Raw genomic sequence first — 18,888 nt, 5'->3', positions numbered from 1 at the left:
GGCTTTATGCATGGTCAGTTCTCGGCACTTCCCTTTGGCTTATCTACTGCGCCCAGAGTATTCACAAAGTGCCTGGCTCCAGCCATTGCATACTGCAGGCAGAGAAATATCCTAATTTACTATATGTGGATGACTGCCTGATTCAGACGTACAGTCAGGAATTGCTACTTCAGCACTTGACATTTGTAAAAAGCCTTCTCACTTCATTGGGGTACACCATCAACGAAAAGAAATCACAACTGGTGCCCAGTCACAAGATTGTATTTCTGAGTGCAAGCTTGGACACAACTTCCCAGATGGCATTTCTCACTTCAGAAATACAGATCTGACAAACTACTTCACACAAATGGCCACCAGAACCCAGCTATCTGCAAGGAAAATACTGCAAGCCCTAGGGTTCATGTCCTCATGTATTCTGCTAATTCCATATGCAAAACTGCATATGAAGAAACTTCAGTGGTACTTAAAAAGTCTTTGGTGCCAACATTCTCAGGACCTGGAAACAGTCATTCCTATCATACCTTGTCTAAGGGCAGAGTTCCTTTGGTGGGCAGAAGCATGCAACCACAGCAAGGGACTGTTTTTTACTCAACCCCTCGCCGCCCAAACCCTGACAACAAACCCTGTTTTTCCCCTGTTTTCTGCAAAAAAAAAAAAAAAAAATCTTGTTTTCCCGCCTTACTGAACTAGAATAGTCCAGTCTTCAGAGTTTGCTGATCTCTGGGCTTTGGCTTGGTTCCTGTGCTATTCCATATCCTTATTTGGATAAAGGGAAGCTTCTTTGTTCACCAGTGGGAGTGGGGAGCACTGAGCAGCCTATTTGTCCCTAGAGCAGTGGTTCCAGCCAGAAACTTGTAGTCTATTGGCCATTTTGGGTCAATTCCTAGGTCTTTTCAACCCCTGCTATAAAGCCGCTTTAGCGCGTGATTTAGCGGAGTTGCCCATAGAGCACCATCGGGCAGCGCCGGTTAAACAAGGTTAAACTATTTCTGGCTCCGTAAAGTCTGCTCTTCAATTTTTCCCTTAGGACTTCTCTACTTGCAATCTAAACAGTCTATTCTCTATCTCAATAGCTCAGCACTTGCTCCAAAAGCATTTTTATATAGGTAAAGTACTTGTATACTAAACAAAGTACTACATTAGCCCAGAATCCCCTTGAGTACCCATTTCCCTATAGGTCCCTTCTGACTCAGTTACACAGCAAACTTTTTCACTTTTTCTAGCATGTCAAGGGTCAGTTGCTAGCGTCCTCTCCTGTTCAGCTGGTGAATCTGGGCATCTTGAGGCAATGTTACAATTGCCTCATGTACACAGACAACCCACTCCTTCTCCCACAAAACACAAATACATGTGAGAGATGCAACTATATAGCCAAACTGGAGGCTGAGCTCTCTCAACTCAGGACTGGCAAGACCAGACAGGAGGAGAAGGAAACCACGCACACCACAAACCCAGTTTCAAGTAGAACTATCACAACTGCAAAACAAACACATAAACACACAAAGACATACTCGGAGGCACTGATCAAAAATCTTCCAAAACTACAGAGGCCTCCAAAGCAGACACCCAAGCAACTGCCACCTCAAGACATAAGACATGCAACACATAGTTCTCAAAGTCAGTGTGCTAAACAGTCAGAGCCCTTAAGGCCAAACACAATGCTAGACCCACTTGTTATAGGTGACTCCATAGTCAGACACACTGACGTCCCACTCACCAGACTGAACAAGGAAAAGATCACAGTTAGCTGCCTGTCAGGCGCTAGAATCCGCCACATAACACAAGCACTCAGGTCACTCCACAGCAAGTACAAGTATGACTCAGTCATTGTCCATGCCGGTGTGAACAACCTGAGACGTACCTCCCTGGACTACATGAAAAGAGACATAGAGGAGCTCTCAGATTATGTAGCCCAGGCCGGTATGACCCTGACCCTGAGCAGTATCCTACCCTCACCAAGAATGATGCCACAATACAGAGACAAAATGATCAGCTTTAATAATTGGCTTAATTACTGGTGTCATTCTAAGGGGATCCAATGTCTGTCTGCCTGGGATGACATGCTTGACAAGCCACGCTGCTTCACAAGGGACGGCTTGCACCTGTCACCCCTGGGCTTCTGGATATTGACAAAGGCTCTTGCCACCCCCATAGTGCCTTTTTTAGGCAAGGCTCAAATGATAAACCTACCGCCCTAGAAAACAAAAATGGAGAAAAACTAAGGGTAATACTGCTCAATGCCAGAAGTCTAAACCTCAAGATGCACGCCTCAAGCCCTCCTCAGTATGGAGAACATCGATGTTTGTACTGTGACTGAAACCTGGTTCAAGGCTCCTGAGAGCACCCCAGCACTATCAGGTTATACCTCATATCATGCGTTCCGGCCCCAAAATCCGGACCGAACCACAAAAGGAGGGGGAGTATCCATATTCATAAAGGATACCCACACCTCCAGGTTAGTGGCAACGCACGAAGCATCGGAGACCATCCAGGTGCAATTAACCATAGGTAAAACTGCCCTACAGTTTGTAACATGCTACAGACCACCTTCTCAAACTCAGGAAACCCACACAGCCTTCCTGAAGACACTGGAGAGTATAAATATCTCTCCAAACACCATCATATTGGGTGACTTGAACTACCCAAACATAGACTGGGAACATTACTCAAGCCCCAGCACCCTAGCCCAAAGGTTCCTTGAGTTCATAAACTCAAATGCTAGTCACCATTCCCACAAGAGGAGAAAATATACTAGACCTGATCATCACAAACATGGGGACAAAATGCTCCACACCGGAAGTATATCCCTCATTGGTGAGATCAGACCATAAATTAATCTCACTGGAGATCCACATCCTGCCCCCACCCCAGCAAAAGACCACAGTGAAGAACTTCTCAAAAGCAAACTTCACACTTCTTAAGACTGGAGTGGTATCCTTCAAGGCCCCCGAGCCAGTGGAAACCACAACCCACGCTGCTGAAACCCTTACAAATGCCTTCTACGAGCACCTCCAGGAATGTATGGATCAAGCAATCCCTAATAAAATCAAGACCCTTTCCACCAAAGGCAGGCGCCCGGTCTGGTGGACTCCAGCCATAAACAAACTCTACAACAAGAGGAGAAAGCTACTACATGACAGAGCAAAATCCCTAAATGGGAAGGCATCTCTGATCAATACTAGCAAAAAACTATGATCACTCATAAAATCATCCAAGGCCAACTTTGAGAGAAAAATCGCTAATGACACAAAAGACAATCATAAAGCCTTCTTTAGCTATGTTAGAAACCTGGGTGGAAACTCCCAGATATGCTCAGAATTAGTCCAAAATGATAAAAAAATCACTGAACCCACAGACATTGCCAACATACTGGCAGACAGGTTCAGTGCAAATTTCTCCCCCCCAAAAGGAGAAATATCTATCCCACCAGAGTCTAGCCTCCCAAACATCTCAGATGCCCAGGTGAGAGCTGCTCTCTCTAAAGCAAAAAAACAGCATCAATGGGACCGGACGGAGTCCCCGGCTGTGTGCTACGAACTCAATGAGGAACTAAACCCACACATAAGGCTGCTGTTTAATCTTAGCCTTACTACAGGATACATACCCAAAGAATGGCGACGGCAACTGTGGTCCCACTCCACAAAGGCGGTGCTTCTACGGACCCTGGAAATTACCGCCCCATAAGCTTGACGAGCCTTGTCTGCAAAGCTATGGAGAGGATCATAATGGAACTCATAAATAAAGACATTGGGGACCTACAGACACTGGATCCTACCCAATTTGGCTTTGTCAAGGGCAGATCCTGCCTCTTGAACTTGGTCGACTTTTTCAAACAGTCACTAAGGCCATTGATGAGGGTAAGGCAGTTCACACAGCCTACCTTGACCTAGCAAAAGCGTTCACACAATACCCCACTCGGGCATCATAGAAAAGCTCACCAGCTTAGATGTAAACCCATATGTCACAAGATGGGTTGCAAACTGGCTCAAGGACAGAACACACAGGGTTAGAGTTGCTGGTGCCATGTCAGACTCTAAGCCGGTCATGAGCGGTGTCCCACAGGGCTCAGTCCTGGGCCCCCTCTTGTTCGGCATTTATTTTTCTGAAGTGCAGGCAAACATAGGGGATTGTGGCTGACAAAATTTGCAGATGACTGCAAACTGGGCACCATAATTGACACTCCATCAGACACAGACATCCTCCAGAAAGGTCTCATAGAAATGGATAACTGGTGCCAGAGCCATGGCCTTAAGCTAAATGCCAAAAATGTATAGTCATACCCTTTGGGAAAAACAAGGTAACCCCTAATTACCACATAGGTGGTAATCCATTAAACACGGAAGAAGTTATCAGGGACCTGGGGACCCAAGTTGACAGTAACCTCTCTTTTGATACTCACATTGCCAAAGTGGTTAGGAAGACCTTCTACATTGCCCACCTGATCATGAAGGGATTCACATCCAGATCAGGAGAGGTCATTGTACCCCTGTACTCTTCACTTATCAGACCAATGATTGAGTACAACGCCCCATTCGGAATGTACCTTACCCGACACCTGCAGCAGTTGGAAAGACCCCAAAAGTTCCTCACCAAAAGGATAAAGGGCTCAAACATATGTCATACGATGCCCGACTGAAGAAACTCCAGCTCTATTCAGTCGCATACCATCTGCTCAGAGGTGATCTGTGCCTGACATACAAGGCCATGTCCAACCCAGAATTAATGGACATGCTCCACCTCAAAAATCCAAATCCACCAGAGCCACGAGAGCAAGAGACTTAAACCTCAACACGGATATAAATAGGACGTGCTGGAGGGACAGATTCATCACCCAGAGACTCCCTACACTATGGAACAGAATCCCAGTCCATGTGAGGCAGAGCCCCTCACTGACTCTGTTCAAGAGAAATCTTGACGAGTGGATGGGAGATCGTAGGTTTACCCCGGGAATCATCTCTGTATCACTGCTGGACAGAGGCACAGCAAACTAATGGGTATAGTATTCTCATCCTAAGGGGTGGTGAAAGCCACACACACTCTGGCTAGGCTTATAAATGCCCTAGGGCAGATAGCCTAGTATGAACCTATGAACCTATAAGACGCATCCAACTATGCATGGGGGGCTCACATGGCAGGCAAATGCATTCAGGGCCACTGGAGTCCAGGACAGATTCTCCTGCACATAAATCAAAAAGAAATGCTAGCTGTACACAATGCTGTGACAGCCTTCAAACACCTAATCCTTCCAGAACAACTGCTTATAAAAACAGACAACACCACAGTTATGTGGTACATAAGCAGGGGGGAACCCATTCTTACCCACTATGCAGGTTAGCCATGGCCTTGTGGAACCCAGCCTTGAGCAACCATGTCCATATACAAGCTCATTTCCTGCCAGACAAACAAACTTCACTGGCAGATGACGTAAGCAGAAATCTCCTAGACCCACACGAGTGGAAATTGGAGCCCAACACCTTCAACCTTCTGATCCAGATGTGGGAGACACCGGAGGTGGACCTCTTTGCCTCCTCTGAGAACTACCAGTTGAGCAAATACTGCACCAGGAACCCTCACAACAGGGCCTGCAAGGTGGATACCCTATCCTTTCAATGGGAAAACTCAATTTATGCCTTTCCCCCTCTGCCCCTTCTCTTAAGAGTACTACTCAAGATAAAATAGGACAGACCAAGGGTAATTCTTATTGCCCCAGACTGGCCATGCCAGCACTGGTACCCACCCTTAACCATCCTGACAGTGCCACCCTGGCACCTTCACCAGACTCCTACCCTGCTGTCTAAGCAGGAGGGACAGATTTTGCATCCACATTTGCAAACCTAAACCTTGCAGCCTGACTTATACCTTAAATACCCCACCAGCAATCCTCAGCAAACAGGTGCTGAACTTCATTCTTGAAGCCAGAAGGCCTAGTACTAGGAAATCCTATGCTGAAAAGTGGAAAAGATATTGTTCTTGGAATCAGTCTAAAGGGAAGGACACAACAGTGCCCTCCTTACCTCTAATCCTGGATTACCTAGCAGAGCTATTCCACAGAGGCCTAACCTTCTCCTCCATTAAGATTCATGCCTCTGCCATCTCAGCTCATTATAATACTGAGCTACCTCTATTTTCCCGCCCTTTCATCAAACAGTTCCTGAGAGGGGCTAACAACTTAAGGCCCCCTAGGAGAGCGCACACCCCATACCTGGGACCTTAACTTTGTACTGGAAAAGTACGCTTCCTCCTTTTGAACCTGTTGCCTCAGCAGAGTTAAAATTCATCTCTTGGAAGACAGCCGTGCTTTTAGCCATAACGTCAGCAAGAAGAGTGTCTGAGTTACAGGCACTAATGGCTGTTGAATACGTCATTGTTTTCAATGCTGACAGGGTTTCCCTCAGGACTAACCCGTCCTTTATGCCTAAGGTGGTGTCCAGTGTGGCTTTAAATCAATCCATCCATTTGCCAACCTTCTTCCCTAACCCTCAGAGCAAAGGGGAAAAGATCCTGCACTCCCTGGACGTGCACAGACAGCTCTGGTTCTACCTTGACAGGACTAAGCCTTTTTGAAAATCTGACCAGTTTGCTAGTCAGCTTTGCTACAGTGGCTGAGGGAAATGCTATTAAAAAACAGATTCCAAATGGATAACACACTGCATCCATTTCTGCTACAAGCACCATGGAAAACCTACCCCACAGGGGATCAGACCACATTCCACTAGGGCTACCTCCACCTCTGCAGCATTTCTTAGGGGAGTCCCTACCAGGGACATTCTGGAAGCTGCAACCTGGAGTTCTGTACAGACCATCACCAAGCATTACCACTTACCTATCTTTTCTAAATCCAGGGCTGGATTTGCTACAGCAGTCTTGCAAGGTCTACTAGCCAGCCCTAATCCTCCTTGACTGCTTCCACCCTTCCCCAGCTTTGGGAATCTACCCAAATGTGATGACTGAAACAGTGAAACACGAAGAACATAGTACAGTTGCGTACACTTACCATAAATGTAGATGTTCGAGTGTATTCACTGTTGCAGTCCTGGTTTCCCTCCCTCCAGCCCCCTGATTTTCTTTTATCTTTCTACCTCTCCTCTCTATAGCCATTCCCAATGGCATTGGTATTTACTTTTTACTGGTGGTGTTCCCCACCAAATACTAGCTCCCTGTTTGGGGGCTCCTGACATTTGGGGCAAGAAAAACTGATGTAATGGTGTTGGCTGCCTGTAGTATACCCCTGATGACCTGACGTCATGGAAGAAGCGACAGCATCCAATGCAGAAATACTAAGACTCTGGTATTCAGGCCGACTGAGGGCTATCTGCAGGCAGATAACCCAAGTATGATGACTGCAACAGTGAACACACTCGAACATCTACATTTATGGTAAGTGTAAACAACTGTACTTTTTGAAACTCCTAGGGACTATGGCTTCAACGATCACCTTAGTTCCCCTAGCCAGAATGCATATGAGAATTCTTCAATGGCTTCTATTTGCTCAATAGTCATTACAGGAACTTCCCATATTTCACCTAGTCAGAATCACAGATTCATGCAAGAGAGATTTCCTATGGTGGCTTCAGTCTGACTAGGTGACCATAGGACGACCCTTTGTCCCACAAATGCCTGTAGCTACGGTGACCACAGATGCCTCACAGGTGGGGGAGGGCATTATCTAGGAAGGACAGTCCAAGGCACATGTCAAGAACACGAGGCCCATCTACACATCAGTGTCCTAGAGATGAGAGCAGTGCTCCTAGCGTTGCAGGCACTCCAGGATTCTCTTCCACTAGGAACGATTGCAATCCAGTCAGACAGCGGCTGTGATCTGGTACATAAACAAGGAGGAACCCGATCATACCCCCTTTTTCGAGAGGCACTGAGAGTATGGCATTGGGCAATTATTTCCCAACGCTTTCTGATAGTAACACACATCCTCGGGAAATCCATCGTGATAGCAGACAAGCTCAGCAGGGCGATTCTAATGCATCACAAGTGGTCTCTGAACCAAAACCTAGCAGAAGAGATCTTCTGAAAATGGGGCCAGCCTTGCTGTGATCTTTTTGCCACTCCCATGAATGCCAAATGCAGCAGCTACTTTGCCCTAATCCCCCCTTTGGGGGTCACCGAAAGATGCACTCATCCACGATTGGCCCTCAGGACTTCTGTACGCTTTTCCCCCATTTCCCCTTATACCCAAAGTCATCCAGAAAGTGAAGCTTTTGGGACGCAGGCTGATTCTCATTGCCCCGTACTGGCCTTGTCAGTTTTGGTTCCCTTTTCTCTGGCCTCACCTACAGGTGAAGCCCTGGGTTCTGGACCCAGTTCCAGACCTTCTGACTCGTATGTCCTGTCTTCATCCTGCTCTCCAAACCCTCAAATTGACAGCATTGCTGCACCACTTCCAAAATTAGGCTTCAAGACTTCACACCAACAACAAAACACATTTTGGTATCGTATCCTCTCACAAGGCTTCAACCAGAAAGTTATATGCTAGTAAATGGAAGAGGTTCTCCTACTGGGCACAAGGGAAGAAAAACATTGACCCTTTCTCTGCCCCAGTCAGTTCAGTGTTGGAATTTCTTGTGGAACTTTTTCAGCAAGGCTCTGCGGCAGCTGCAGTTAGAGTCCAACTAGTGGCAATATCTAATTTCCACATTGTTGAATATACTCCCAGCCTGATGTCACACTAATTGTGGAAAGTGTTTTTAAAAGGCACTTGTTTATTGAGACCTCCTATTAAAGAACCTCTTCCTCCATGGGATTTTAATTTTGTTCTGTCTCGCCTAACTTTACCTCCTTTTGAGCCCTCGTCATCTTGTGATCTCAAATTCCTTTCTTGGAAAACTATTCTCCTGGTAGCCATTACATCTGCCAGAAGAGTGTCAGAGTTACAAGCTCTATCTATCAAGCCACCATACCTGATTTTCCATAGAGATAGAGTATCCCTACATACTAACCCGTCCTTCCTGCCAAAAGTTTGTTCCCAAACCAATCTAAATCAATCTATTGAGCTTTCAGTGTTTTTCCCCAATCATAGCAACAAGGCAGAGTACAAACTTCACCAATTGGATGTGCACAGACAACTTAGGTTTTATCTACATAGAACTAAAGATCTCAGAAAAACAGATCAATTGTTGTCTCCTTCTCTGAGTCAAAAAAGGGCATGCCAGTTTCAAAAGTTACGATTTCAAACTGGCTCTCAAATTGCATTACCTTTATATACTCCTCAAATGACAAGAATGTGCCATTCAAGGTTAAGGACCACTCGACCACAGCTTTAGCTACATCCTCTGCTTACCTGACCAGATTATCAATGGACAGTGTTTGTCCTGCTGCTATGTGGGCAATTCCTCATAAATTTATTACTCATTGCAAAGTGGATTTGGTCCCCAGGGACAGGGCCTACTTTGGTTCCACTGTGCTCAAGGGTGTTCTTTGTGAGCCACCCAGGGAAAACGTGCTAGGGATGCTGTCCCATCCAGCAAGAATGAAGGCAAGATATGACAACATAACATAAAGAAGTTATGTACTTAATGTTTCATGTTTGTTGTCCATCTCACCATTCATTCTTACGACCCTCTCACCATCCCCCAGCCAGAGATTCCTAGAAGTGAGGTTTCCTTCCTTACTAAGGAGCTCGTTTGTAGTTTTCCTGGTTGTTTCTATTCCTGCTGTATTATTGGTAGTTTTTTCTTAGATTATTTATAGTTGGAAGCAAACAAGATCTGTGGAATTACCTTCCTGCCATGAGCCAAGTTAGAGACTTCGAGCTAGTGTATTCAGCCGAGTCAGAGCAGAGGATCAGCTCCGAACCCATACAGTAAGAATGAATGGCGAGATGGACAACAAACATGGAACATTATGGTAGGTACATAACTTCTTTTTATAAGTTAGCATTATTTGCAGATGTTATTATCTTCCTAGCAAAACCAGGCAAGGACATACAGCTTTTATTGGATTCTGAAGCATTTTAAAGCAATAACTGGTTTTAAAATAAATGAGGAGAAAACAATGGTGTTAAGTATAAACTGTAGTCCCTCCTTCCATATGGTCCAACAGTTCCTCTCTCATTGGGGGCACTATGAAATGGAATATCTAGGAGTATGGATTACTAACAAAGCACAAGCTTATCCCATAGAAACATGAAAGGAGCTCATTTTAAAAATTAAGGTGGTGATTAAAAGATGGAAAATCTTAGACTTGGACCAAAAAAATCCAAGTTATAAAAAATGTTTATAGTTCCACTAGTACTCTGCTGCGGCCAAATTTATCTTTACATTAAGTAGAAATGAGTGAGGTAACATGAGAAAAATGGTCTCTAGATATATTTGGGAATGACAGATGCCCAGAATGAACTGGGGCACATTGCTGGGTTTATGAGAGGGTGGCCTGGAGGTGCCAAACCTTCAGGACTATTACTTGACAGCCCAACTTAGACTAATCTATTACCCGCAAGATAATAAGTACAATTCCAGTTGGAAATAGTTGATCCCAGCATAGAGAACAGCATAGGAAACAAGTCCTTTAATGTGTGGTTACAGCTTAAAGAGAAATTTATTAAAATAAATATATAGCCGCAATTTGAAAACACTTGGATACAAAAATAAAAAGTAGTATTAGGGAATGGTGGAATTTTAAGTTACAAGTCATATGGGTAAGCCAGTTTTTCAACTGGATGCTATGCTACTGAAAAATTGGCATTGTAAGAATGAATCAGTATTGTATTTGGGAGTTAAGGAGGGGCAAAAGGAGTGTTGACTAGCAAGAACTTATAGGCAGGTACAGAGTCCTGCCATACAGTTTACTGGAGAAATATGATAGAGAAGTTAGATACCAGGAAAAGACGAAACCAGTGCAAATACTAGTGAAAGCTAAAACAGAAGAGGCAAGGCGAGAGGAACTAGTGAGAAGATTCTACAAAACCTTGCAAGATAATAAAAAAGGGAAATATAGTGGCAAACTGATTGTGAATTGGCAGAAAACCCTCAGGGAGATGGATCTAAAAGAAAGATGCAAAGAAATGCACCATCCCTGCCAAAATAACTAAGGTGAGAAAATTCCAGATATTTGCCTGAAAAGGTTTGTGTAAATACTTTATATACCAGAGATATTAAACAAGATCTATCTAAGAATAGACCCAAGGTGCTGGAGATGTCTGTGTCCAAAGAAAGGCTCTTGGAGAAGTATCTTCTGGGTTGTAGTAAACTAGTGAGGTTTCATGTAGACTTCTCTAATATAACAAGTTAAATAATGAGGATAGCATGGAGGGAAAACCGTGTGGTTTCTCTGCTAGGGAAATGTACACCAACATCAGGTAATGCTATTAGAATAGGTCTAGCCACTGTAGTTTGGATAACATCCAAAAAAGTGGAAATCAGAAGAGGAACCAACCATTGGGAAGGTTTTTAAGTTAATGAAGACACTTAAAAGAGAATGAATTGCCAGTTCTTGAAGAAAACATTAGTAGATATCATAATAGAAAGTAGCAGATATGAGAAGTAGTAACCTGGAAATTGATAGCAACATAGAACAACGATAGTTAGAAAGTAACAGTGGTTAAAAACTGGCTCATCAATGAGACCAGGGGAGAAAGAGGTGAATGAGGTAATATGAGAAGTAATGCTGTCCATCTAATATGAGAAGTAATGCTGTCCATCTAATGGTCAGACATTTTCCACCCCATTAAAAGAGGTAACCTGACACCTGGAAAGATCTAGCAGTAAGATATTAGTGTCTTTCGGCTTTTCCTGGTTAGGGGTCACCACAGCGGAACTCCGGTCCGCTAATGATTGGTAGTGGATTTTTACGTACCGGGTTACCAGCCCTGATGCACAACCTTCAACGAAGGCACGCCCCATTCACGTATGCCTCCACACAGAAGACGCCCTAGCTGAGAATCGAACGGGACAACATCTTGCTATGAGGCGACAACGCTACCGCAGCACCACCACCGCAGACCTTAGTAGTAAGATATTAGTGATATGTGAAAAATTAGAATAGAGACATTGAAAAGGGAGGAACATAAAGTGGTGTGTAGTAAGAATTCATAGAGGCCTGTAACGTTTACAGTTCATTGTAACTTCTAGTGTTGGGTTGAGCCTTATGTAACAGCTTAAATAAAAAAAAGTAAATGTAGTTTGACAACTGAAAGAAAGCCAACTACCAGCAGACAACATTGCACCATGCATGAGGATTGCACAAGAGAAGTAATATTGTTTTATGAAAAAAAGCAATGCATTTAAGAGAGAGAGCGAGCGAGCGCACTTATGTGCCTGCCTAAGCATAAGCCCTTAGTCATTCCTACAGTGCTTGAACTGTTGGACGATGGTTTTGCAAATGCATTTTTGAAGTCAGATTTCCAACACCTTGCTGCTAAGAAACCTTGACTGCACTTACAGGATTAGTGAATCCTTCATATACCTTTATGTAAAAGCCCTCTGGTGGATCCAGCTGTGGTGTACATGTATCCTAGCAAAGGTAAAACTGCAGCTTCAACCAAGAATGGTCTGAGGAAGGCAAGCCAATTATCTCTCTTTACACCAGACAGAAAGGGCCCAGCAGTTACCGGGCAAATGTTTTCCAAGTACTAGTAATTGCATTCATTTTGTCACCACATTGGCACTACAGCCAACGATTATTTATCCATGGATATATTGCTCCTTTTTGTACCTTTAAGAATTCACCCATTTTGGGCATGTCATCCATGGCCATTTGGACTTAATTGTATAGCTTTACCAAGTATTGGTGCCTGGGTCATCATTTAGGCATTTGGCTTCCTTTACACGTCTGTGTTACATGTCAGTGCTGATTTGTTCTCTGTGGTTTGATTCATTTGAAAAACCTTGACTATTGTTTTGGTTTCTTGTCACTTCCAGCACTGCAGAGAAACCCTCAAAATAAATGTTGTGCAAGTATTTGAATGTTTACAGTGGCAGATGGACTTAGAAAAGATCCTCTGCACTGGATGCTTATGCCTGTCTGTATACACACTTCAGATGTCCTGCATCCTGTAAAGTAATTCAGGTTTTGTAACTGCATTATTTTCCAGGTACTTTGCCTTTTAGGTGCTGTTGGCTGTCAGATAACCATAGGGCAGATATGAGGATCGTGGGGCTGAATGTTCCCTTCTAGCCTGGCTTGGGGATCCTTATGCCCTGTAGATGGGAATTGGAGATGTTTAAAGAATTGTGCAGAGATGGTGTTCTTAGAAAATAATTCCAGCTGTTAATGCAGAGGGCCCCCGCTAAATATCAGCTGACATGAGTTCTCAAATGTTTTGCTGTAAGGAACTAACATGTAACAGACTGCAGGATAGTAACTCCTGGACATTTTTATTCCATACAGTTTTCTCCACACCTTCCTTCTTTCCTTGACACAAAGAGTTGAATTTTCTTTTAGCATTTCAGTCTGTGTAACGTGTGTGCTCCCTCTCCAACCAAATTACCCAGTAATAGTTCACTCCCCACATTTCAAATTTTGGAGTTGGTGTGTACCTCACTGACACAAGTTGTGGGGTTTAATTCTCACCTTTGGAAGAGAACACAGCTGGGCTTAAAATGGCCCACAACTAGCCTTGTATGAACCTATATATAACATAAGTATGTCTTTTGTAATTTGTTCTTTCCTCAAATTATTCCCTTCTTTGTAGGTGTACCTGGGTATGTTTGTTGACCCTGTTATCTTTTTCTTGGGGGCCTCAGATAGACTTTCTTATCTTTCCCTGGCCATATACCATTGTAGAGTCCAGCCCCCCTCCCCACAGTTTGTATCACATTTTATCACATTCTTCACCAAATGCAAAATCTCATTCCCACTTTGCATGCCACAACTTTTCCAGTGTTGCCTTTCCTTCACACCCTTTTTTTAATTCTCAGAGTGGCTTCCAACAGTTTGGGATCAACACCCTTTATCCTCCTATGTCCTCCCCTGTTGTAATTGCCATCCTCAAGCTTTCTCTGTATAGAAAAAAAATCATGTCAGTAATGTTTTCTTCCGTTGCTTGGTTCCTCACAGTCACAATCCAGGCTGTTGCCAGCGGTTTCCTTTCTTTTTTGTATATTGTAATAAGTGTCCTCCATGCAGGTTTACTGGTGATTTGGTACTGTTCTTCATTCCCTGTCCTATTCCTTGGTTTCTCCTTATTCCTATTTGCTGTTTTGTGTAGTCTTCAAACTGTAGACAAACACTTGTGATAATCACCTCTGTTACATCTTTTGAGCCAGTTTCACTCTATCTGCCTATTTTGCTGCTTCCTTTCCTCAGCCTGCTTTAACATGCTTATAAATACACAGAGTCTAGACAATGCTACACCTCAGGGCCAGTGCTGTCTCTTGTTACGTATATTACAGTTCTGTTGTTTGTAGTTTTGTCTGGGAAAACTATTTGCAGCTAAATAGCAGATGGAAAAAACAGAAGTTCACTTTCCACTCCTCTTGTTCTGTTCCTCTTATGTTTGATTTTCCCTTTACTCCTCCTGTGTGTCTTTGCCTTGAAAAAATAGGATAAGAGCAAAATCTGTAAATTTCTCTAGACCTTCCATTTTGGTGATGGTTATGGAAGCATGACCGTCTTAGTATTCCAAGTTTGACTTCATTGCCATATGGGATGACTTGGTGGAGAACAAGCATAACAGGGAAGTGTATTTTTTTTTCAAGCATATATAGATAAGTAAATTGTGACTAATTAGAAAAAAAATATATAATATACTTTGGTTTGGCCCACAGTGATTTAGAGAATGGCGACGATTGTGTGGTGATAGTTGATGACGAAGGTGATGAGGATGATGAAGTCCAAGAAATCACAGATGAAGAAGATGGAAATGATGGTGGTGAGGAAGGTTAGTATATGTACAACTTGAGCATGAAAGCTTGACAAGACCACATACTGTGTCAGGTCTTGAGCATTTTCTTTAAAATCTACTCATGCTGTTGTCTGAGAAAATAGTATTTTGTGGTTAGAATATTTGATGGCTTTTTTGTTTGTAAAGTTTAAAAGATGGAAGCACATCCCAAATGGTGAAATTTCATTTATGTGGTCTTCTGATTTAGATGTTTTTTTTCTGGTGAAGCTGACAACCTGGGTATGTATATTAACTCTCTTCATGCTGATGTTGGGTTGGAATGAAGTGCCTAGTGACTGCTGTACCTTTCTCAGCATTATGGTGGGGCTTTGTGGTGTCTTCTAGGAGTGCCTGAGATCTGAAACCCACAATAAATGTGAACGTTTGTACTCAGTGTGGGGAGTCATTGGCATCATTGCATTATTCTGTCTGCAACCAAGTGGGAGAAAGTGGATGTTCATTGCATTTTGAAACTGTTAGCTTGGGTTCTGCTACCTCTTCTGTACTACCCAAGCTGCTATAGCATTAGCCGTGTAATTATGTACATATTTCTTGGTATATATGGGGGTGGGGGTCTCACATGCCAGGAAGAGAGCAAACTGAGAAGAGATGTGCTAGAATTTCAGCTAGTCAGAAGCAGTACCAGAGGGCTAATGGAGTGGTGACATTTGAATGGTGTAGACTAGTGTATTTTGAGGTTTGCAGAATTGATGGCTTCCTGATTAGGAAGCGAAATGTGTATTTAGTTTATTTAACTACGTTAACTACAAAGTGTTTTGGGGGAATTTTGTTGTCATTGACTTGTACACCTGTGTTATATGCCTTAGAAAAGAGTGTGGTGATGCTTCTGTTGCAGAGCCAAGTTAACATCATAGTACTGTGTTCATTTACTCCACCAATACCACATTAGTTCTTTTTCTCAGAAGTGTTTGCATTTAGGGCCACATACATATTGCCTGACACCATCACAAGTTACATGAGTGTGCCCAGCCCGTGTGCCTGCCAGCTCTTTTCTGCTGCTCATGTAGTTCAGGCCTCAGTTCTGACTGACCTCATTGAAAAGCTTCTACATTTGGCATCTGCGTCAAATAGTCAAAGTTTTCTATACAGTTGCCAAATGACCACCAAAAATCTGCATCATCATTGTCTGTATTGGTAAAGGGAGGAGCACATTTTAGAGCACTGCTTTAAAGGCCGTCAGTTCAGCCCATCCTCCTCAGCTTGTTGGAAAGAGACTTCTTAGTCTGCCTTGCTACTGTGAAGGTTGATAGGAAGTTTAATCATAGTTTTGGGAATGCACACTTAGGAAACATTGTTTAATGATGGACTCAATTCCAGCTCATCCTATCATTCTTCACACTGCCCTTGTCAGGTTTTCTTCTGAGCACCAATTTTGTACTGCCAGCCTCAAGCAGGTTAGGTGCCTTTGGCACTCCCACACCCGTACTACATTAAGTGGTGGGGTGACTGTAAGGAGTCTTTGGGCCCCAAATCATTATCTCCAAGGCAGATGAGGTCAGTCACCACTCCCATTAAGACAGCTGTACTTTGGGTGACTCTTCCACTCCTTGAGGCTGATGAGGTTACTTGCAGATTGGCTTCTATCCCCACCCCGCATTCCTTTGCCCTCAGAAATGCCTGACTTTGTGTCACACTGTAGTTGGTCATTAAGAATTCCATTTCTACATCTTAGAAGCACCAGACCCAACTCATATGACCCACAGTAAGGTAAGCGCTGTTTATAAGCCCCAGGCTTAATATAGTGAAATCCTGACCAGGCATTCCTTGATTAATATTCATTCCACCATGGCCTTTTCAGCTGAACAGAAGACCCATAGACAGTATCATTACCATCAGAGGAGGAGTCTGAAGTCTTGAACATGTAAAACAAGAGAGTGTAGTCCTCTGCCATGCTGAGGTCTGAAGCACTTATTTCAGTTGTCTAAATGCATGTCCTTCCTGTTGGATCAAACACTGGAAAGACTTTTTCTTCCTTCCTGAGTCTTGGATTCAAAGAGAAAATTGGCAGGACCCTTTCTATAGCTTCAGGAATGGGCTTTCATCTAGTCTGCTACAGTTTCAACTGTGTAGATGCTGCATCTGGGGTGGCAGACGTAGCAGTTTGCATAAGGATTATGACTTGGCTAAAACTATTCTTCCCTGAGGAGGAGCTCAGAAACTCTCTCCTGGATGCTTCTTTCATGGATGAAATTCTTTTCAAAGCATCCTGTTCTGATTTGGTGGTTAGCTTCTTGAAGAAGTAGGCTACCATTGTTGTAGGAGATATTTGTATGTTCAAAGGAGCTTACTAGGTTGTTGACCTTAAGGTTGTTTAAGCCTAGCCTGTTACACCCGTTATATTTCAAGAGAAAAAGTCTAGTCAGTGCCTACAATTATTATTAGTAATGGCTGCCCATGTCGAAGAGGGATGTGAGAGCTATTCCTGGCAAGAATTTGCGGTTTCCCATCCATTCATCCAGGCTCCTTTTCAACAGAGTCATAGAGGTGATCTGCTTAACATGAATTGGTAATCTATTCCAGAGAAGTGGCAACCTCTGTGAGATGAATTTGTCTCTCCAGCATGTCCTATTTAAATTGCAGGTCAGATTTAGGTCACCGAAGCTGGTAATTATAATCCCTGCTTTTTCCTCAGACCCTTCTTCCTGACTCAGCCACCCCCAAGGAAGAAAGAAGCTTTACTGAAGACTCAGGAGACTCATGAAGTGTCACACTTTTGCCCTGTCCTGTGCAAGCCAAGTTGCCCAAGATGATGACTGCACTGGAACAGCAGAAGCAGATTACTGGGAGGGTGGCTTTCAGAGATACAGTTCTTCGGGTCCCTATGACTTGGTCGACTTTTCATTTGGTCGACTGTTTATTTGGTCGACAGTTCATTTCATCGACAAACATTTGCCCCCACCCCAATGTTGTGCGACCCTGGACCCACCTAAAATGCTTGTCGATGAAATGAACAGTCGACCAAATAAACAGTCGACCAAATGAAAAGTCGACCAAGTCATAGGGACCCAGTTCTTCATGTTTTTCACTTCTGTGATAGCAATCACAAGGGGACATTGGCTTTGGGATGTTGTAGTGGTTGGCCACATCTTGAGACTAAGTTTTTTTTCAGAAAAAAAACCTTGGTAAGAGTCCAGATAGTCTTTAAAAAACTCTTTGGACCAGCATAAGCTGTGTTCCTGATAGTATTTGTAGACACTGTCCCTTACTTTTAGCACTGATCTTCTACTCTTGTCGTCTTGTGATTCTGAACAGGATGAGTGCTTTCTGTCCCATTCTTGATCACAGAGACATCTAGCAAAATATTGAAGGTTCTTTAGTTGAGTTTATCTTCCCCACCAATCTCCTTTCCCAAAAAAAAAAAAAAAATAACAACCTTTTTAAGATGATCCATGTTCTGGGACATTTGTATACCTGTACCATTATAAGCTGTGACATAATGCTCTAGTTCCATAAATGTATATGTTCTGAGACCACCAGTACTTTTTTGATTTCAGATACTGAGCCTTGCTGTCACATGTGAAGTTCTGTATTTGCATACCTAACCAGTGACACACTAAATATCTCTGTGTCTTTGACAAGCAACATTGTTTTTATTGTTTTTGGGAGGAGTAGTGTGAAACAAACACTGATACAAATGGTAGTGATTTAATGCTGCCACCTGAAGACACAGAAGTGAAACACATTTGGTCAGTGTTGCAACCAAATACATAACAGCCATAGAAAGATGACAAAGGAGGTCAGATCTCTTCTTGACTCATTAACCCCCAGTACTGTCTCACAGCGCCTCTGTGCTTACATCTGAGTGTGCTGTGAGAAGCTAGTAATTGTATGCAGTTACAGCTGAGTCTCTTCCACAAGCGCTTCTAACTTTACCCCCATATTGTAACTAAACTGTTAGAAAATAAGTTGAAAATGTACCTGAACTTTTTCAGTTACTTTCTCAACTTACATTTCATTGAGGAGCTACATCATGTTTATATTTAACTTTTTGGAAAAAATCTGCTATATATACAAGTAATCTTAGTAAGCCGATA

The 18,888-nt window shown here is 43.2% G+C and overlaps 1 protein-coding gene across 1 annotated transcript in view; it reads left to right on the top strand.

The window, feature by feature from the left end:
- LOC122808958 (protein SET-like) overlaps positions 1-18,888 on the top strand; it is a 600,336-nt gene that overhangs the window by 496,669 nt on the left and 84,779 nt on the right. Inside the window, exon 6 of the mRNA XM_044080118.1 lies at positions 14,718-14,830. Within this exon, the coding sequence (XP_043936053.1) occupies positions 14,718-14,830 (113 nt within the window). The remainder of the gene's footprint in view (positions 1-14,717; positions 14,831-18,888) is intronic.

Source organism: Protopterus annectens, chromosome 8.part0 (genome assembly GCF_019279795.1).
Source record: "Protopterus annectens isolate FY-2018-M chromosome 8.part0, PAN1.0, whole genome shotgun sequence".
NCBI classification, from domain to species: Eukaryota; Metazoa; Chordata; order Ceratodontiformes; family Protopteridae; genus Protopterus; species Protopterus annectens.
The sequence above is the reverse complement of the archived record's forward strand: the minus strand, read 5'-3'. Positions and strand labels throughout refer to the sequence as shown.